This window comes from Protopterus annectens, chromosome 9.part0, assembly GCF_019279795.1.
Source record: "Protopterus annectens isolate FY-2018-M chromosome 9.part0, PAN1.0, whole genome shotgun sequence".
Taxonomy (NCBI): Eukaryota; Metazoa; Chordata; order Ceratodontiformes; family Protopteridae; genus Protopterus; species Protopterus annectens.
The window spans coordinates 2,418,079-2,440,624 of NC_056743.1; the positions used below are offsets into that span (position 1 = coordinate 2,418,079).

A 22,546-nucleotide genomic window follows, 5' to 3' on the forward strand; every position below is an offset into this window, starting at 1 on the left:
AAGGAAGCAGGAACTGACAACATGCCTTGCAAAATAGCTGTGGCAAAACCAGCCCTAGACTTAGAGTAGAGAGGAAGGTGATAATGCTTAGAGAAAGTATGCACTGAACTCCAAGTAGCTGCCTCCAAAATATCCTTAGTGGCCACCCCTTAGAAATGCTGTAGAAGTGGCAGTAGCCCTAGTGGAATGAGGCCTAATTCCAGCTGGAATCTCCTTGCCATGATGGGAATAACAAAATGCAATGCTAAACCCAATCCACCTAGAAATAGTTTGTTTTGACACAGGCTTGCCCTCTGAACCCAAAGCAAAAGAAACAAACAACTGCTGAGACTGCCTAAAATCCTTAGTCCTGCTCAAATAATAACGCAATTGCCTGTGTACATCTAAAGTGTGCAAAATCTTTTCCCCTTTATTTTGGGGATCTGCATAAAAAGTAGGCAAATGAATAGTTTGGTTTAAAGCCACACTAGAAACCACCTTAGGCATAAAGGAAGGATTAGTGCGTAAAGATACCCTATCCTTATGAAAAATCAAAAAGGCTCTACCGCCATAAGGGCCTGCAACTCAGAAACCCTTCTTGCAGAAGTAATGGCCAACAAAAGCAGTCTTCCATGACAAATATTTCAATTCAGCAGTAGCCGAGGCTCAAAAGGTTGTAGAGTAAGTTTCTCCAACACAAAATTGAGATCCCAAGCAGGAGTAGGAGCTCTACGTGGGGGTCTTATATTCTTTGCCCCTCTAAGAAATTGCTTGAACAAAGGATGCGAAAACAATGGTGGGTCACAATCATAGTGAGCTGAAATTGCTGCAGCATGAATCTTAATGGAAGAGAAAGACAAACCTTTGTCCAATAACTCAGTAAGATATTGAAGAGCCACACTCAAATTAGGCTCAGAAATCTCCAAATTGTTTGCTGCACTCCAAAATAAAAATCTCTTCCATTTTTCTGCGTACACTTTCCTTGTACTAGGTCTTCTGGCTTCCATAATCACATTTAAAACTTGTTGAGGAAGTTGAGACCTGCTGTCTTTCAAAACAGAATATGCCAGGCTGTTAGATGAAGAGATTGAAGCTTGACATTGAGCAGGTGACCGTCCCTCTGAGACAACAGGTGTGGAATCAAGGGTAAAGGCCATGGAGGCTTCCTTACCAGACTCCTCAGTAATGGGTACCAGTGCTGCGAGGCCAATCTGGAGCTATTAAAATCATCCTTGGCTTGTCTTGTCTGACCTTTAGAAGCACCTTTGGGAGAAGAGGCAGAGGTGGAAAAGCATACACATGAAGATTTTTCCAACTGAAAGAAAGAGCATCCACTTTCCAAGCTGTGTGATGAAACCTCTTTGTGCAAAACTTTGGCAGCTGGTGGTTTAGTGGAGAAGCGAACAGATCTATGTCTGGAGTTCCCCATGACACTGTCAATTTTGAAATACATGAAGATCCAGTTTCCACTCGTGGGGATCCATGATTTGTCTGCTTAACACATCTGCTAAGGAGTTCTGTGCTCCCGGCAGAAACCTTGCCTGAAGAGTTAGTTGCAAGCTGAGCGCAGTCTCCCATAAAATCATTGCTTGCCTGCACAATGGGTAAGAATGTGTTCCCCTTGTTTGTTGATGTACCACATGACAGTTGTGTTGTCTGTTAGAATCAACACCTGCCCTGGAAGAAGTAACTCCTTGAAAGCCATTAATGCAAACTGGACTGCTAACATCTCTTTCATGTTGATATGTAGATGCTGTAGTCTGGCAGGCCACTTGTCTTGTATCCACTTTCCATGTAGATGAGCTCCCCAAGCAATGTCTGAGGCATCTGTCGTTAGAATCTGACTCGCCTCTGGCCGGGTCACAGAGAGTTCCTTGTTTAGGTGACATTCCTGAGCCCACCACAAAAATTCCTTTTGAATGCAAGGTATTATTTGAATGACAGTGTCCAAATCCTGGCAGTGCTGTGTCCATACATTTTTGAGATACCATTGCAGCTTCCTCATATGCAGTTTGGCATTGGGAAGCACCAGAATACAAGATGCCATGAACCCTAAGGCTTGAAGGACTGTCCTTGCAGTCAGCCCGGACTGAAGAGATAGTTGATGGAAGTAACTGGAAAGATTCTTTTGTTTGTCCGGGGTTAAAAAGGCCATCTGGGCTGCTGTATTCAGTCTCACACCCAGAAAGCACAGGTCTTGAGAGGGTACTAGACTGGACTTTATTTCGTTCACAGAATACCCTAGGCATCTTAGCACTGCTATGACATAATCCAAATGCTGTAGAAGGTCTTCCTTTTCTTGAGCTAGAATCAGGCAGTCGTCCAAGTAAGGATAGATTTGAATTCCTTTTAGCCTGAAGTAAGCTATCACTGGAGCCAGAACCTTTGTGAATACTCTGGGCAGTGGATAAGCCAAAGGGCAATGCAGAGAACTGATAATGAGAATTTCCAGCTCGAAACGCAGATACTTCCTGCAACTTAGTCTTATAGGCACATGAAGGTAAGCTTCCTTGAGATCTAAAGTTACCATCCAGTGATCCTTGCCCAGCAGAGGTAAAAGCTGTTGTAACGTCAACATTTTGAACTTGGGAATGTCCAGATAAGTGTTGAGGATAGATAAATCCAAAATTGGCCTCCACGTGTTCCCCTTCTTCGGTACTAGGAACAGGCGAGAATAAAATCCTAGGCCCCTTTCTGGCACAGGAACTGGCTGAATGGCCCCTATGTGGAGCAACAGAGAAATTTGCTTGTGAGCCTCTTGTCTTTGTAGAGGAGGAATGTCTGGCATGCCTTTGAAAGGAGGCATGGTATGGAAATAAAACCTGTAACCGTGGTGAATGATATCCAGAACCCATCTGTCTTGGGTAATTAAATCCCAATTTTCTTTGAAAAGAGACAGCCTTCCTCCCAAAGGTGCTGCCAGGCGAGAATGTACTGGCAGCTGAAAAGGCAGGTCATTGGGTCTGCTTACGAAAGGACTGACCCCTGCCCTCACCAGAAGTCTGAGCAGGGGAACTCCCTGTCCTAGGCCTAAAAGAACCTTGAGCTCTGCCCCTACCACGTCTAGACCTACCCCTAGACTGGGAATCATAAGCAGGATAAGTCCATCCCTTAGTAGGCCAATTTCTACTAAACTTGGAGGCTGCACCTGCAAAAATCCTTAACAGTTTGCATAGACTTAGCCTTGTCCTCCATTTTCTTTAAGACTGCTTCCACAGGCGAACCAAACAACACATCAGACTGCAAAGGAGCATCCAAAATCCTTGTTTTAACATGCTCAGCTAAATTCTGATCTCTCAACCAGGCATGCCTACGAAGAACAGAACCAGTGGCAGCCACCCTCGAGGAGGCCTGCACAGCATCAAAACCACATTGCAAGGAATGTTTACCCACCTGTTCAGACACATGAACTAAATCCTGCAACTCTTTACACTCAATACCTTCTGCCAGAGCATCCACCTTAGATTTCAATTGTGAAAGGAGATAATTCTGATATTTTAACATGTGAAACTGACAATTCAACGCCCTCATGGCTAAAGTGGAAGAAGTATACACTTTCTTTCCCCATCTATCCAAAGCCCTTGCCTCTTTATCAGGAGGAACAGGATTTTTAACAACAGAGGCCTTCACACCTTTAGGCCCCTGAGAGACAGTTTCGGGTCTGCCCTAGGACTCTTAAAAGATACTTATGAGCTTCAGGCACCCTATAGTACCTATCCGGTTTAACTGGGGCAGGAGGCAAAGAATCAGGATTGAGGGAAGCCTCTGCAAAACATCTTCCACCACATTCAGAACAGGAGGTATAGCTAAAGGCCTATGCTGGGGTAAAACAAGAATTCCCTAAGCCTCTTCCTGGAATCAGAGAAATCTTGACCTTCCCATTTAAAATGCTCCCTCATGGAATGCAGAGTCTCTGAAAATGAAAAATCCTCAGGAGGAGAAGCTGAAGGAGTAGAATCATCCACATCAGAATCAGAATAAGGAGGATACTCCTGCAAGTCTTCAGCCGAAGACTCAGAAGCCTCGAACATTGCTCAAAACTCTCAAACTCAGGTTCCACCCTAGGCCTCTTATCAGGAGGGGGCATAGAACCTCTAATCATAGTAATCAAATCCTCTGCCATTTTAAGCATATGTTTCTTAGGCAAAGACCCTGAAGCACTAGGAGAAACCCCCACTGAAGTTAAACTTGGCCTGCCTCTCAAAGAAGCCTTGGAAACAGAAGGGGAGGCTCTAACCACCTTAGGAAGAGAGGGAAGAACAGCCCCCTGAGAAGCCCCTCAGCCTGGCCTACTTCCTTCGAGGATACACCCTGTAACAGTAAAGTCTCTCCCTGAGACTCCAAAGAAACACCTGGCAAAATCTCCGGCACCACTGAGCCTTCTAAAGATCCGACGTCTGGGACTGTCGGTTCTTCCACTCTAGGCTTTGCTGCTTTGTCCTTGCGCTTTTTGGCGAAGCGGGCCGGAGCCTCCGGCGGCATTTTATAATTACAACGCTTCCCAAAACTAACCTGGCACAGTCTAACCTTCTCTTAATAGTGCGTTTGTTAAATCTAGCACAAGAGCGGCATCCAACAACGTCGTGCTCAGGCCCTAAACAAGGTATACACAAAGTATGGTAATCCCTATGAGGTATCTGTTTCCCACAAGAAATACAGTTATTCACTTTTTCTGACATCCGGTTAAATACTGAGGCAAGAAAAAAACAAAATATTCCCCAACGGGGTACTTAGCCAACTTTGATTCGGTCTGAAACTCTGACTTCAGAAACTTTCAGAACGCCAACCTGCACTCACAAAATTGCTTCTGCATCGGACCATGCGGCAAAAAAGACTAAGGATATGACGTCGGTCATGCGCATTAGTACCCTGACGTACTGACGTCAGTCTAATGCGCCCTGACTGACATCAGCCATATACTTTGGTATTCGGGCCGACTGGACAGCGGACTACCCAATAGTTAGGACTGCAGCAATGTGGAATGAAGAACATCAGAGAATTGCTAGTCCACCAACTCTCAAGATACTATGATGTTCACAAGCCAGTTACTCTTTCATGTGATGCTTAGAAATTTGGTCTTGGTGCAGTCATTCTACAAGTGGGTCAACCTGTTGCCCGTACATCAAGAACTCTTAACCAAACTGAAATGCAGTATGCTCAGATCGAGAAAGAGCTTTTGGCAATTGTGTTTGCATGTTCGAAGTTCCATGATTATGTTTATGGTAGACCTATCCAGATCGAAACAGACCACCAACCTCTAGTCACTATCTTGAGAAAACCTATGCATTCAGTTCCAGCCAGATTGCAAAGCACAGTGCTGAGATTGCAAAAGTATAATTTCAATCTTGTGTACAAGAAAGGCAAACTTCTTTATCTTGCTGATACATTATCTAGATCACCCAGAAACTCCACAGCATGAGAATAAGAACCTACGAGTAGACCAGAGGACCTGCAGTCAAATGGTTTGGCAGAACATGCAGTTCAAAGTGCAAAACTGTTATTAGAGAAGTCAAAACGAGACAATAGTGATGTTTTCTTGAATCTTAGAAACATTCCTCGTGATAAACATCTTGGTTCACCTGCTCAGAGACTTCTGTCGAGACAAACCAGAACCACATTACCAATCAGTAGTCAATTGTTAGTTTCATGTGTCAAGGATAACAGGTCAGTTATAACCAGTCTATTGAAGAAGCATTTAATCGAGAAGTTCCTGATACAAGTTGTTCACTGAAGACTGTCCCTGTTGCTAAATTCAACATCTGTTTATCTGTTACAATGTCGTACCTCCAGACCATGTAACAGATATAAGGCAACTTCGACATGAACATTGTGTTTGTTTCTAATGTCTATAATACATGTCTAACTCTAATGTTTTTACTAAGGATAATCTTTTTAAGAGGGAGGATATGGATCAATCTGTGTGTATGTATGTTTAAGAAGATATCCACGGGCTTGCACAAGTGTATAAATACTGAGCACGTGCAAGCCTGGCTGCCATTTTGTAGTAAGCTGTTGAGATGTAAACATGTATGTATGTAAGGTCTGTCTGTTAACCAGTTTGTTTGTATTTTACGATGCTGCTATCCATCCTGAAGCGTTTCTATGTATTAAAGCATCTAAAAGAAATGCCCCACCTACTTATTACCTATGTTAGAGAGGGACGAGTGACACTATATAAAAAATTTATTACACAAATCTAAGCCCTGCTCACCCTCTGATGACAACCTCCCATCTGAATATCTAAAGGCTGCTGCCTCATCTATTGCGTACCCAATCTCTATCTTGATCTATTAATGAGTCACATGTCCCATCTCTCTGGAAAACATTTTCCATCACTCCTCTTCATAAAGTGAGACTCCACTGAAATAACTAACTTCAGACCAATTGCCATCTTGTCCCCTCTTTCCAAGATCTTAGAAAAATGCCATCACAATCAACATTTACAATACTTACCCTAAGAAAATCTATTAATCTCTACCCAGCCCGGCTTTCGCCCAGATCACGGGACAACAATGGCCCTTGTTGCCTTTTTGGAGCACATCATTAAGGCCAGAGATCACTTCAATTTCGTTTCTTCCATCTTTTTAGATCCTCTAAAGCTTCTGATACAGTCTCACATGCCAAACTACTCTCAAAAATGTCTGCTTTACGCTTTCCAGCAAAACGCTCACTTGGCTCCCTAGCTACCTATCTAAGCAGCTACGATCAGTTAAATGGCTCTCTATTCACCTTATCGCAGTTAATGCTGGTGTCTAAAGACTCCGTACTTGGCCCTCTCCTTTTAGCATATTTATTAATGATCTACATACATCCTCCCAACAAGTTATGCTTGTACAATATGCAGATGACTCCACTGCCATCTGCTCATCTAATAGTCCTTCCCAGTTACAATCTATCACTTTCAGCTTTACTGAAAACTAGCACAGTGATGATCAGCTTTTCCTAAATCCAAAGAAAATAAAACTGCTCTTATTTCTCACCAAATCCCTGAAACACATAAAAGACGCCTTCAAAAATATCCTTTCTGAACAATACTGAAACTAAAGCTGTACTCTACACTGTTACTTGGTGTCATAACAGGTGATCTACTGAAATCTGATCTTCATATTCAAAACTGCATAAAAAACACACCAAAGACTGGGCATGCTGTATAGATCAAAAAGATTCCCTACCAACCCCTCAAGAGTTACTCTTAACAACACATATCCTCCTTCCTTCACTACTATATGCCTCACGCATTTTCACCAACATTCAGATCTCCCCAAGATCAAAACTTGAACTTTGCGATAACAAAGTAACTAAATTTGCAGCCAGTCAGTCATACAAGTCCCACCACTGCTCTGCCCTCAGATACTTAAACTGGCTTGAGTTACCTCACTACTTCAAGTTCAGCCATCTCCTTCTTGGTCATAAAACTGTATAAAAATCCTCATTCTGCCCAGCAACCAGCACCATTCTTAACCATTACCTCCCTTAATCGCCCTCTTTGCTCTTCTGAGAAACACCTCCTTGAAATCCACAAACCAAAAAAAAAAAAAAATGCATCAGTCACTAGCTATATCCCTACTTAGTAGCCAAGGTCTTAAATGGTACTGCTACAGCTATTGCAGCAGTGTCATGCAGTCACATATTCATAAGTCTCTAGAGAGATTTACCTCCTGGCTCAGGACATGCCTTACCCCAGGCTGGCACTGCCTCTGATTCCTTCTCCTCCTCTCTCGCCCCTCTCTTCCCTTTCTTACTCCTGGCTCAGGACATGCCTTACCCCAGGCTGGCACTGCCTGTTATTCCTTCTCCTCCTCCCCCGCCCCTCTCTTCCTTCTCTTACTCCTGGCTCAGGACATGCCTTACCCCAGGCTGGCACTGCCTCTGATTCCTTCTCCTCCTCTCTCGCCCCTCTCTTCCTTCTCTTACTCCTGACGCTGGACATGCCTTACCCCAGGCTGGCACTGCCTCTGATTCCTTCTCCTCCTCTCTTGCCCCTCTCTTCCTTCTCTTACTCCTGGCTCAGGACATGCCTTACCCCAGGCTGGCACTGCCTCTGATTCCTTCTCCTCCTCTCTCGCCCCTCTCTTCCTTCTCTTACTCCTGGCTCAGGACATGCCTTACCCCAGGCTGGCACTGCCTCTGATTCCTTCTCCTCCTCTCTCACCCCTCTCTTCCTTTCTTACTGCTGGCTCAGGACATGCCTTACCCCAGGCTGGCACTGCCTCTGATTCCTTCTCCTCCTCTCTCGCCCCTCTCTTCCTTCTCTTACTGCTGGCTCAGGACATGCCTTACCCCAGGCTGGCACTGCCTCTGATTCCTTCTCCTCCTCTCTCACCCCTCTCTTCCTTTCTTACTCCTGGCTCAGGACATGCCTTACCCCAGGCTGGCACTGCCTCTGATTCCTTCTCCTCCTCCCTCGCCCCTCTCTTCCTTCTCTTACTGCTGGCTCAGGACATGCCTTACCCCAGGCTGGCACTGCCTCTGATTCCTTCTCCTCCTCTCTCACCCCTCTCTTCCTTTCTTACTGCTGGCTCAGGACATGCCTTACCCCAGGCTGGCACTGCCTCTGATTCCTTCACCACCTCTCTTGCCCCTCTCTTCCTTTCTTACTGCTGGCTCAGGACATGCCTTACCCCAGGCTGGCACTGCCTCTGATTCCTTCTCCTCCTCTCTCGCCCCTCTCTTCCTTTCTTACTGCTGGCTCAGGACATGCCTTACCCCAGGCTGGCACTGCCTCTGATTCCTTCTCCTCCTCTCTCGCCCCTCTCTTCCTTCTCTTACTCCTGGCTCAGGACATGCCTTACCCCAGGCTGGCACTGCCTCTGATTCCTTCTCCTCCTCTCTTGCCCCTCTCTTCCTTCTCTTACTGCTGGCTCAGGACATGCCTTACCCCAGGCTGGCACTGCCTCTGATTCCTTCTCCTCCTCTCTTGCCCCTCTCTTCCTTTCTTACTCCTGGCACTGGACATGCCTTACCCCAGGCTGGCACTGCCTCTGATTCCTTCACCTCCTCTCTTGCCCCTCTTTTCCTTTCTTACTGCTGGCTCAGGACATGCCTTACCCCAGGGTGGCACTGCCTCTGATTCCTTCTCCTCCTCTCTCGCCCCTCTCTTCCTTTCTCACTCCTGGCTCAGGACATGCCTTACCCCAGGCTGGCACTGCCTCTGATTCCTTCACCTCCTCTCTCGCCACTCTCTTCCTTCTCTTACTGATGGCTCAGGACATGCCTTACCCCAGGCTGGCACTGCCTCTGATTCCTTCTCCTCCTCTCTCGCCCCTCTCTTCCTTCTCTTACTCCTGGCTCAGGACATGCCTTACCCCAGGCTGGCACTGCCTCTAATTCCTTCTCCTCCTCTCTCGCCCCTCTCTTCCCTTTCTTTCTCTTGCTTTTCGTTTCCCCCTTTCCTTTTCTCCCTTCTCTTATTAGCTAAAGCACCAGTTACTTCTCCAATAGTTTTGTACTTTAACTCCATTTTCTATTTACCTCCAAATGCAAAAACTCTTTCCTTTCTCTTAGTCACTTGCCTATATTTAAAATGCTTAACATCTTTACTATTGGTTGTAATTACTGACTGCACTTTACTAGCTGATCAGTATCCTAGGATTGTTGCAGAATATTCACTGCATGATTTTCTGATCTGACTTTTATTTATCCTGTATGTTGATTCAACTATTTGTTACTGCACTTCATGTGATAATATTATGTAGTTTATTAACTGAATTATGTATGTTGGAGCTTTTCTCCCGGGGCCTCCAATGAAAATGGGTTTCATGCTCAGTCAGACTTTCCAGGTAAACAAAAAACAAATAAATAAAATAAATCTCAGTGGTCATAGCTCATGTTTTCAGGACATCTGCATATTTAAGCCTGTTATCATAGGTTCATACTAGGCTATCTGCCCTAGGGCATTTATAAGCCTAGCCAGAGTGTGTGTGGCTTTCACCACCCCATAGGATGAGAATACTATACCCATTAGTTTGCTGTGCCTCTGTCCAGCAGTGATACAGAGATGATTCCCAGGGTAAACCTACGATCTCCCATCCACTCGGCAAGATTTCTCTTGAACAGAGTCAGTGAGGGGCTCTGCCTCACATGGACTGGGATTCTGTTCCATAGTGTAGGGAGTCTCTGGGTGATGAATGTCCCTCCAGCACGTCCTATTTATATCCGTGTTGAGGTTTAAGTCTCTTGCTCTCGTGGCTCTGGTGGATTTGGATTTTTTGAGGTGGAGCATGTCCATTAATTCCGGGTTGGACATGGCCTTGTATGTCAGGCACAGATCATCTCTGAGCAGACGGTATGCGACTGAATAGAGCTGGAGTTTCTTCAGTCGGGCATCGTATGACATATGTTTGAGCCCCTTTATCCTTTTGTGAGGAACTTTTGGGGTCTTTCCAACTGCTGCAGGTGTCGGGTAAGGTACATTCCGAATGGGGCATTGTACTCAATCATTGGTCTGATAAGTGAAGAGTACAGGGGTACAATGACCTCTCCTGATCTGGATGTGAATCCCTTCATGATCAGGTGGGCAATGTAGAAGGTCTTCCTAACCACTTTGGCAATGTGAGTGTCAAAAGAGAAGTTACTGTCAACTTGGGTCCCCAGGTCCCTGATAACTTCTTCCGTGTTTAATGGATTACCACCTATGTGGTAATTAGGGGTTACCTTGTTTTTCCCAAAGGGTATGACTATACATTTTTTGGCATTTAGCTTAAGGCCATGGCTCTGGCACCAGTTATCCATTTCTATGAGACCTCTCTGGAGGATGTCTGTGTCTGATGGAGTGTCAATTATGGTGCCCAGTTTGCAGTCATCTGCAAATTTTGTCAGCCACAATCCCCCTATGTTTGCCTGCACTTCAGAAAAATAAATGCCGAACAAGAGGGGGCCCAGGACCCGGCCCTGTGGGACACCGCTCGTGACCGGCTTAGAGTCTGACATGGCACCAGCAACTCTAACCCTGTGTGTTCTGTCCTTGAGCCAGTTTGCAACCCATCTTGTGACATATGGGTTTACATCTAAGCTGGTGAGCTTTTCTATGATGCCAGAGTGGGGTATTGTGTCGAACGCTTTTGCTAGGTCAAGGTAGGCTGTGTGAACTGCCTTACCCTCATCAATGGCCTTAGTGACTGTTTTGAAAAAGTCGACCAAGTTCAAGAGGCAGGATCTGCCCTTGACAAAGCCAAATTGGGTAGGATCCAGTGTCTGTAGGTCCCCAATGTCTTTATTTATGAGTTCCATTATGATCCTCTCCATAGCTTTGCAGACAAGGCTCGTCAAGCTTATGGGGCGGTAATTTCCAGGGTCCATAGAAGCACCGCCTTTGTGGAGTGGGACCACAGTTGCCATACGCCATTCTTTGGGTACGTATCCTGTAGTAAGGCTAAGATTAAACAGCAGCCTTATGTGTGGGTTTAGTTCCTCATTGAGTTCGTGTAGCACACAGCCGGGGACACCGTCCGGTCCAATTGATGCTGTGTTTTTTGCTTTAGAGAGAGCAGCTCTCACCTTCACTAGATTTAATTTCTGTTGATCTCTGATATTTAGTTATATCGGGCAGCATACTTTGGCTTTGTGGTGCAGGGTACACTGACTACTTTAATTCTAGATCACTGACTGTGGTGCAGAGTACACTAACTATTGCAATTCTAGATCACTGACTGCTGCAGAGTACACTATTGCAATTCTAGATCACTGACTGTGCTGCAGAATACATCGACTACTGTAATTCTAGATCACTGACTGTGGTGCAGAGCACACTGACTATTGCAATTCTAGATCACTGACTGTGGTGGAGAATACATAGACTACTGTAATTCTAGATCACTGACTGTGGTGCAGAGTACACAACTATTGCAATTCTAGATCACTGACTGTGGTGCAGAGTACACTAACTATTGCAATTCGAGATCACTGACTGTGGTGGAGAATACATAGACTACTGTAATTCTAGATCACTGACTTTGGTGCAAAGTACACTGACTACTGTAATTTTACATAACTGGCTTACCATCTCTGGGGATAATTTATCTGTGACAGTAAATAACTGTACTGGTACTACTATAGAAGTACCCTTCAACACTAGCATAGCAGTTTCAATAAACTTGCTCTGCTCTTTGATCAGATCAGCGAAACTGATAAGTATCCACTTGACTACTATCCATTTCCAGTCGATTACCTTGGCAGACTGTCAAAAATAAATATATGAGGCCTGTAAGACCTAAATTGGTAGGGATACACTCTCGTGTTATACCTGTCCACAGTTTCAGTGACAAAACTGTTGTGGTCTCTAGGACTTGTACTGGACTGAAGACATCAAACAGGAGCAATTCTAAGGATGTCGGATCAGCAGTACACGTCCCTTCATTTAGTGGCATGTAAAGAAAATCTGCTTTGTTATTTAGGGCTGCTCTCCACAAAAGTTCCTGAAAGGGAAGGTCTCCACTCTTTCATCTAGGGACAAGAAAGTGCACGGTGTGACAAAAGGAAGCATGTGCGGGAGATATCCATGAGAAATCAGGTGACTGGGATCCTGTGCTCCAGAATGACTGCCTGTGGAGGTGGTGGGGCATGTGATGCCTGAACTAGGTCTTGCAGTAAGGTAAGTCCATGTTCCATGGCAATACTTTCTTGTACAAGCGAGTCAATTTATTACCAGAACTCAGACATTTGTTTTATATACAGTCCCTGAATTGTTAGCTTTTTGCAGGAAGACCTTGAAACCCTCCCCTTGATCTGGGACAATGGACCCCGCCAAATCCAGATGAAAGACCTTAAAAGGAAGGAAGCCTGATTTCCAAGTCCCCCTACACCTGACCAGCAACCAGTTAACTCAAAGCACTGTTCCCTGAAGCTCCTCTGAGGCATACAGGGATAAAAGCCCAGACTACCTCATAGGAAACCAAAATTTAAATAGCCGCTTTGGCAGCTGAAGAAGTCATGGTGTGATCACCCATCTTGGAGGAGGAGGAGGTGGTGGTTCTGGCTTGCCACATGGAGAACACCCAGCAGGAGCACTAGGCTTCTACCCCATGGAACCTGGCCTACACTGCCATGTGCAATCGCACTGAGTCAAGGCGGACCCTAGGATGGGAGGGCAGCTATAGTGGAAGTGAACAGCTATAGTTAAGCTAGGGAAAGCTTCCTACAAGAGAAGGGATGTTCTGCTGGGAGCGTAGGCAGGCTGCCTGCCCCACTGACTACCACTCCACTCTTGCCACAAGCAAGAGAGCTCAGTGGAAATTCTTAGGCAGGAAAGAATGGGATCTAATCCCCAAAATGAGATCTGCTGGCAGAGAGTTCAAGGTGCTAGTGCGCTGACCCTGCACTTATCATTGACCACAGATGTACCTCTGCACTCATCACTGACCACAGATGTACCTCTGTGCTCACCATCATCAGTGACCACAGATGTACCGCTGTGCTTCCAATGACCACAGATATACCTCTGCGCTCACCATCACTGACTGCAGACATACCTCTGCACTCACCATCACTGACTGCAGACATACCTCTGCACTCACCATCACTGACCACAGATGCAGACTCATCACTAACCACAGATGTACCTCTATGCTCACCATCACTGACACAGATATACCTCTGCACTCATCACTGACCACAGATGTACCTCTATGCTCACCATCACTGACACAGATATACCTCTGCACTCATCACTGACCACAGATGTACCTCTATGCTCACCATCACTGACACAGATATACCTCTGCGCTCACCATCACTGACAGCAGATATACCACTGAACTCCATCACCACAGATGTACTGCTGCGCTTCCCATCACTGAACACAGATGTACCTCTGCACTCATCATCATCATCATCACCACCATCACTGACAGCAGATATACCTCTGAATTCCAGTACCATCATCATCGGTCTAAATTAAGGGGGATGTAAGCTTTAACCAGTGCTATTCAAGAGGGAGTTTAGCACTTGTGGAGAAAAGATACCCAGTTCTGAAATGGATTCATGTCCTTTATGGCTGCCCTGTGCCTTAACTTTTCAATTCCATATAAGAAGCTGCAAATGGAACCCTCTCAAACTCACAGAAAAGAAACTGGTAACTGCTAAAATCTTCCTAACAGCAAGCTCAGCCAGGAGTTTCTTCCTCAGGCATATGGATTGAGCTTCTGACAATTACAGCAATGCATGTCAAATCCTGCTCCTTCCCAGACAATACAGATAAAGCTGTCCAGGGTCATGGTTCAATATCTGGCAGTATCACGGGCACTCTAGCAACCTGCGTGTCAGCAATGAACAATGATCTTTCAATTAGGGCTCAACAGGGCCCAAATCCAACTGTGCAAAACCCAGAAAACAAATGGCAGGCTCTGAAGTCAAACTGGCTGATAACAGTAACAGAACGACAGCACAGCATGTGCTGCACTGGACAAACACATTTCCAGGTGTAGGCACTTTCAGAAAAAAAATGCTCAATTATTACTGGTGGAGAGGACGAACACAATGTCTGACTCACCACAGAGGGTGCCTTTATTTAAATTCCTACATTTTGTTTATGACAGCTATAATGGACTATCAGAGTAGGGACATGTCACAGAAGGCTACCCAATATGATATCTAGTTGGACTTGTGTAGTTTACTGCCATTTGGTGGACAGATTACCACTCTAGAATTCCAGCAGGTACACACAGAGTACCCCCTCTAACTCTAGAAACTTACTTTAGCATCTCACTGGTGCTGATTTTTTTTTTGTACCCCTCCTGCTTTTTTCGGCTACATGCTGCACCCTTGGGCACCTCATTGATATCCATAACGGAGACCTTGGGGCAGCATTCTAATGTGGGTATAAATGAAAGCCCTCTCTCCTCCAAAAACAATGCTCAGTCATACCCTCATGCCAGTTCTATGATGTCCAGTATACAAATCAACTTCAGTATCTAGTAACAATACAGGTGCTTGTTGCAGCCAGTGGCTACATACCTTGCATGTGTGATATCTTATAACTGTCAGTTTCACTGCATTTCTGATCAGCTGCACAGCTCAAACTTATTCTGAATGTTAAAAGTTGCAAGTTCAGACCGTTTAAATTCTTACTTGCTACCTGCAACACTGTGTTTTCATGTAATGCTGTAAAAGTAATTAAATTATTACAATTTCAAATAAAACTCTAAATAAAAGCTATTTTGGTCTTCAGCATATACATTCAACCAAGTGTTATAAGCAGAATTAACTTACACTGCCATTTGCATTTGGGGTATTTTCCTGTTTGTGGTTTACATCCAGGGGCCCATCTACCATCACAAGTTTCTTCTGGTTATTCTGATCTTTAAAAATTAGTAGCTTAAAAAAAAAAAAAAAAATTATAGTTTCTGTTTACATGATGACAAATCTATAAGCTTCAATATTATAATAATCAGGAAAATGTAAACAGTTTTTAACTCTATCACCAAAGTATCTCACTGCAATTTTGTCCCTGTAACACAACATCAATAAAGCAAACTACCCTAATTAAATCATGTAAACAAAATGGTTTTAGCAAGTGCAATTATAACCGCTAATAAAACAATTATGTTTTTAAAACCTAACTAAACAGTGTTTAAACACAAACAACTAATATAGCAGAAAGCAACTGCACATTTTTAAGATGCTTGTTTTGTTCAAGACATCTACTTTCACACTGCCATGAGTATATATATATATATATATATATATATATATATATATATATATATATATATATATATATGTGTGTATATAAAACTTACCTTAACATCATGTAAACAAACAACTGCTACCTCAAGACACCCCAAAAGCAACACATAAACCACAAAAGCAGTGTGCAAAGCAGTCACAGCCCTTAAGGCCAAATACAACACCAAACATACTTGTCATAGGTGACTCCATAGTCAGACACACTGACGTCCCACTCACCAGGCTGAACAAGGAGAGGGTCACAGTAAGCTGCCTATCGGGCGCTAGAATCCGCCACATAACACAAGCACTCGGGTCACTCCACAGCAAGTACAAATATGACACAGTCATTGTCCATGCTGGTGTGAACGACCTGAGACGTACCTCCCTGGACTGCATGAAAAGAGACATAGAGGAGCTCTCTGATTATGTAGCCCAGGCAGGTATGACCTAACCCTGAGCAGTATCCTTCCTTCACCAAGAATGATGCCACAATATAGAGACAAGATGATCAGCTTTAACAATTGGCTTAATGTCTGGTGTCATTCAAAGGGGATCCAGTGTCTGTCTGCCTGGGATGACATGCTTGACAAGCCACGCTGCTTAAGGGACGGCTTGCACCTGTCACCTAGGATTCCGGATATTGGCTAAGGCTCTTGCCACCCCCATAGTGCCTTTTTAGGCAAGGCTCAAATTCTAAACCTACCACCCTAGAAAACAAAAATGGGAAGAAATTGAGGGTAATGCTGCTCAATGCCAGAAGTCTAAATCTCAAAATGCACGCACTCGAGGCCCTTCTCAGTATGGAGAACATCGATGTCTGTGCTGTAACTGAAACCTGGTTCAAGGCTCCTGAGAGCACCCGGCACTATTAGGTTTTACCTCATATCATGCGTTCCGCCCCAAAACCCGGACCACTCCACAAAAGGAGGGGTGTATCCATATTCATAAAGGATACTCACACCTCCAGGTTGGTGGCAACGCATGAAGCTTCGGAAACCATCCAGGTGCAACTAACAATAGGCAAAACTGCTCTACAAATTGTAGCATGCTACAGGCCACCCTCTCAAACTCAGGAACCCCACACAGCCTTCCTGAAGACACTGGAGGGTATAAATGTATCTCCAAACACCATCATATTGGGTGACTTCAACTACCGAATATAGACTGGGAACATTACTCAAGCCCTAACTTTCTAGCCCAACGGTTCCTGGAGTTCATAAATTCAAATGCCATGGAACAGCTAGTCACTGTTCCCACGAGAGGAGAAAATATACTAGATCTCATTGTCACAAACATGGGGACAAAATGCTCCACACCGAAGTATATCCCTCATTGGTGAGATCTGATCATAAACTAATCTCACTGGAAATCCACATCCGCCCCCACCCCAAACAAAAAGACCATAGTGAAGAACTTCTAAAGCAAACTTCACACTACTCAAGACTGGTGTGGTATCCTTCAAGGCCCCTGAGTCAGAGGAAACCACAACCCAAGCTGCGGAAGCCCTTACAAATGCCTTCTATGAACACCTCCAGGACTGCATGGATCAGGCAATCCCAAATAAAACCAAGACTCTTTCCACAAAGGGCAAACGTCCAGTCTGGTGGACCCCAGCCATTAACAAACTTTACAATAAGAGGAGAAAGCTATTACATGATAGAACAAAATCCATAAAAGGGAAGTCACCCCTGATCATTATTAGTAAAAATTACGAGCACTCATAAAATCAACTAAGGCCAATTTTGAGAGAAAAATTGCCATGGATTCAAAGGACAATCATAAGGCCTTTTTCAGCTATGTTAGGAACCTGGGTGGAAACTCACAGATATGCTCAGAATTAGTCCAAAATGATACAAAATCACTGAACCCACAGACATTGCCAACATACTGGCAGACAGGTTCAGTGCAAACTTCACCCCTCTCCCCTAAAGGAGAGATAACTATCCCAGCCGAGTGTAGCCTCCCGGACATCTCAAATGCGCAGGTGAAAGCTGCTCTCTCTAAAGCTAAAAACACAGCATCAATGGGACCGGATGGTGTCCCCGGCTGTGTGCTACACGAGCTAAATGAGGAATTAAACCCGCATTACAAGGCAGCTGTTTAATCTCAGCCTTACCACAGGATACGTGCCCAAGGAGTGGCGACGGCAACTGTGGTCCCACTCCACAAAGGTGGCGCCTCTACGGACCCTGGTAATTACCGCCCCATAAGCTTAACAAGTCTAGTCTGCAAAGCTATGGAGAGGATCATAATGGAGCTCATAAACAAAGATATAGGGGACTTGCAGACATTGGACCCGACCCAGTTTGGCTTTGTCAAGGGAAGATCATGCCTTTTGAACTTGGTCGACTTCTTCAAATAGTCACCAAGGCCATTGATGAGGGAAAGGCAGTCCATACAGCCTACCTTGACCTTGCAAGGCTTTCAACACAATACCCCACTCGGTATTGTAGAAAAACTTACCAGCTTAAATGTAAACCCATATGTCACAAGATGGGTTGCAAACTGGCTTAAGGACAGAACCCACAGGGTTAGAGTTGCTGGCTGTGTCAGACTCCAAGCCGGTCACAAGTGGTGTCCAACAGGGCTCGGTCCTTGGCCCCTATTGTTTGGCATCTACTTCTCAGAAGTACAGGCCAACATGGGAGGACTTTGCTGACAAAGTTTGCAGATGACTGCAAACTGGGCGCCATAGTGGAAAGTGCATCGACACTGATATCCTTCAGAAGGGACTCACGGAAACAGATAGCTGGTGCCAGAGCCATGGCCTGAAGTTAAACGCCAAAATGTATAGTCATACCTTCGGGAAAAACAAGGTAACCCCAAGCTACCATATAGGTGGCAATCCACTAAGCACAGAAGAGGTTATCAGGGACCTGGGGACCCAGGTTGACAGTGGCCTTTCTTTTGACACTACATTGCTAAAGTGGTAAGAAAGACCTTCTACATTGCCCACCTGATCATGAAGGATTCACATCCAGATCTAGTGAGGTCATTGTTCCCCTGTACTCTTCACTTATCAGACCAATGATCGAGTACAATGCCCCATTCGGGATGTATCTCACCCGACATCTGCAGCAATTGGAGAGACCCCAAAAGTTCCTCACCAAAAGGATAAAGGGACTCCAAAATCTGTCATATGCTGCCAGATTGAAGAAACTCCAGCTCTATTCAGTCGCATACCGTCTGCTCAGAGGTGACATGTGCCTGACATACAAGGCCATGTCCAACCAGAATTAATGGACATGCTCCACCTCAAAAAAATCCAAATCCACCAAAACCACTAGAGCAAGCGACTTAAACCTTAGCACGGATATAAATAGGACGTGCTGGAGGAATAGATTTATCACTCAGAGACTCCCTATGCTGTGGAATAAAATCCCGGTCCATGTGAGGCAGAGCACCTCGCTGACTCTGTTCAAGAGAAATCTAGACCTGTGGATGGGAGATCGTAGGTTTACCCCGGGAATCATCTCTGGGTCACTGCTGGACAGAGGCACAACAAACTAATGGGCACAGTATTTTTTCATATAAGGGGTGGCGTAAGCCACAATAATTTGGGCTAGGCTTATAAATGCCTTAGGGCAGATAGCCTAGTATAAACCTATGAACCTATGAACCTATTAATTAGGTTGAGGATAAAGGTGCAGAAGTTCAAAATTGTGAGTGGAAATCCAGTTGCCTCCGAAACTTTGACATGTAGCTTGCATTCATTGTTTTGAGCGTCACTCAACAACTAGATCGCACTACAGTGGGGGTCTTGGGAAAAGTACCATCTCAATATTAGAACAATGCTCAGTCATACCCTCATGCCAGTTCTATGATGTCCAGTATACAAATCAACTTCAGTATCTAGTAACAATACAGGTGCTTGTTGCAGCCAGTGGCTACATACCTTGCATGTGTGATATCTTATAACTGTCAGTTTCACTGCATTTCTGATCAGCTGCACAGCTCAAACTTATTCTGAATGTTAAAAGTTGCAAGTTCAGACCGTTTAAATTCTTACTTGCTACCTGCAACACTGTGTTTTCATGTAATGCTGTAAAAGTAATTAAATTATTACAATTTCAAATAAAACTCTAAATAAAAGCTATTTTGGTCTTCAGCATATACATTCAACCAAGTGTTATAAGCAGAATTAACTTACACTGCCATTTGCATTTGGGGTATTTTCCTGTTTGTGGTTTACATCCAGGGGCCCATCTACCATCACAAGTTTCTTCTGGTTATTCTGATCTTTAAAAATTAGTAGCTTAAAAAAAAAAAAAAAATTATAGTTTCTGTTTACATGATGACAAATCTATAAGCTTCAATATTATAATTATCAGGAAAATGTAAACAGTTTTTAACTCTATCACCAAAGTATCTCACTGCAATTTTGTCCCTGTAACACAACATCAATAAAGCAAACTACCCTAATTAAATCATGTAAACAAAATGGTTTTAGCAAGTGCAATTATAACCGCTAATAAAACAATTATGTTTTTAAAACCTAACTAAACAGTGTTTAAACACAAACAACTAATATAGCAGAAAGCAACTGCACATTTTTAAGATGCTTGTTTTGTTCAAGACATCTATTTTCACACTGCCATGAGTATATATATATATATATATATATATATATATATATATATATATATATATATATATATATATGTGTGTATATAAAACTTACCTTAACATCATTAATTAGGTTGAGGATAAAGGTGCAGAAGTTCAAAATTGTGAGTGGAAATCCAGTTGCCTCCGAAACGTTGACATGTAGCTTGCATTCGTTGTTTTGAGCGTCACTCAACAACTAGATCGCACTACAGTGGGGGTCTTGGGAAAAGTACCATCTCAATATTAGAATATATAACTAGCAGGGGGTGTTTGGTGGGTGGAGGGTGGCTTGCCCTCATGCAAAATGTTTGTAGGACATTTCTGGATGTTCAGGTAAGGTGGGTAATGTCGATAATGTCGAATTTTTCATACCGACATTACCGCATTCGTTGTGAGCAAACGGTGTGCACATTTTCATCATTTCAGTTTGAGTAATTCATTACTCACAAATCCGATTTGCATAATTTTGAAAGTAAACCTATAACTTATATATAAAACTATCATCATCATTGGCTGCTACTTCCCTCCGGGCCAAACTATACCGCCCCTAGAAAACCTCCTGAACTGGGTCAGTCTTTCTCTACCTCAAGAAACCATCATCCTCGGTGACTTTAACATCCACTGGCTACCTTGTAAGTAAGGCCCTCCCAGCCATACACCTAAATCTGCATGTTTTCTCTCAACTAATACAATCACCCACTCGTATAAATAAAAACTCCAACAATCATACCATCCTCGATTGGATACTAGTTATCAAAAATGCTCATTCCTACATGACTGGCGGTCTACCTGACAGCTTCAGTGACCACTCCCCTGCATTCCTCCTAAAACACCAGGTTAACAGTGCAAATCCCATCATCCATAAAAAATCGGTAACAATGCAAAATTCAAACCCCATTCTTTCATCTCTTCTCTCCAAAACTGTAATTGGACACCACTAAAATACCTCAATCTAGATGAGGTCGTCCACTTCTTCAATAGCACCTTCAACATCTTAAACACCTACACTCCACTAAGATATGCCACAGTCAAAACTAAAAGCTCCCCCTGGCTCCAAAAAACACCCGAGGACTAATGAAAATCAGAGATAAAGCCTGAGATCAGTGGTGCCTAACAAAAATCCCCTCTGCTTTCCTTGAATTGTGCAATAAAGTCAAACAACAAATAAAAACAGACAAAGCCTTTACTATCACACCACCCTAAACTCCTCCCACCACAATCCTAAGCAATTCTGGTCCACATTAAATTCCATACTCAACCCAGGTGACGTGGGCTACCCCTTACCAACCACCCCCTCTTCCTCCAGCAATACCCCGACTCTTTCAACAAACACTTGACTGAAATCATTCTATCTTCAGCCAAACAACTCCCATCATCCACTCCCCTACTCCCAACCCCCTTTGCATTTTCCTCCGTACTCACCTCCTACATAAAAAGACTGCTGACAAAACTTAAGCCCACAAAACTCGTAGCGGACAACCTTCCCTCAGAATACCTAAAAAGTGAAGCCGACACCCTAGCCTATCCAATTTCCACATTAATTAACCACTCCATATCAGACAGCTATGTACCTTCTCTGTGGAAAATCTCACACATCATTCCCCTCCACAAATGGGGTTCCTCCACTGACCTTTCCAATTACCACCCTATAGCTATCCTCTCCCCACTCTCCAAGATCCTTTAGAAATCAATCAACTCTAAAGTATTAAAACCACCTCCTAGCTAACAATCTCCTCTCCAAAACCCAACATGGCTTCAGGCCATATCACAGCACTACTACTGTCTACTGCCTTGCTCTCTTTCACCAACACTATCATAACAACAATGGCGTGTTCTCCACCGCTACATTTCTGGATCTAAAGCTTTTGACATGGTATCACACCAAATACTACTCTCTGTTCTCACTAATCTTCATCAACTGGTTCCACAGCTATCTGACCAGCCGACAACAATCAGATGTTTGGAAAGATCCTCATCTCCCCTTTACCCTCAGAGTCCCCTATGGCTCCATCCTCGGCCCCCTACATGCTTCTCTCATACAATATGCAGATGACTCCACCCTCACCTTTACCAGAACTTCAAAAGATCCCAAAAGAGTCATTCTCATTAGTAAAAAGCTGGCTATCCAATGCCCATCTTCTACTCAATTCTAGCAAGACCAAACTCCTTATCTTCCAACCCTCCATATCCAACCAAACTCCCACCCACTTCAATATTCTTGCCAAAGACAATACCATCATCTCGTCATCAGATCACACCACACTTCTTGGTGTGGAGATTGACAACAATCTCAGAT

General features: G+C 44.1%; 1 protein-coding gene across 1 annotated transcript in view; it reads right to left on the reverse strand.

Annotated features, from left to right (window-relative positions):
- PPFIA1 (PTPRF interacting protein alpha 1) overlaps nt 1–22,546 on the reverse strand; it is a 2,891,353-nt gene that overhangs the window by 2,173,510 nt on the left and 695,297 nt on the right. Inside the window, exon 6 of the mRNA XM_044082514.1 lies at nt 19,793–19,897. Coding sequence (XP_043938449.1) covers nt 19,793–19,897 — 105 coding nt within the window. The remainder of the gene's footprint in view (nt 1–19,792; nt 19,898–22,546) is intronic.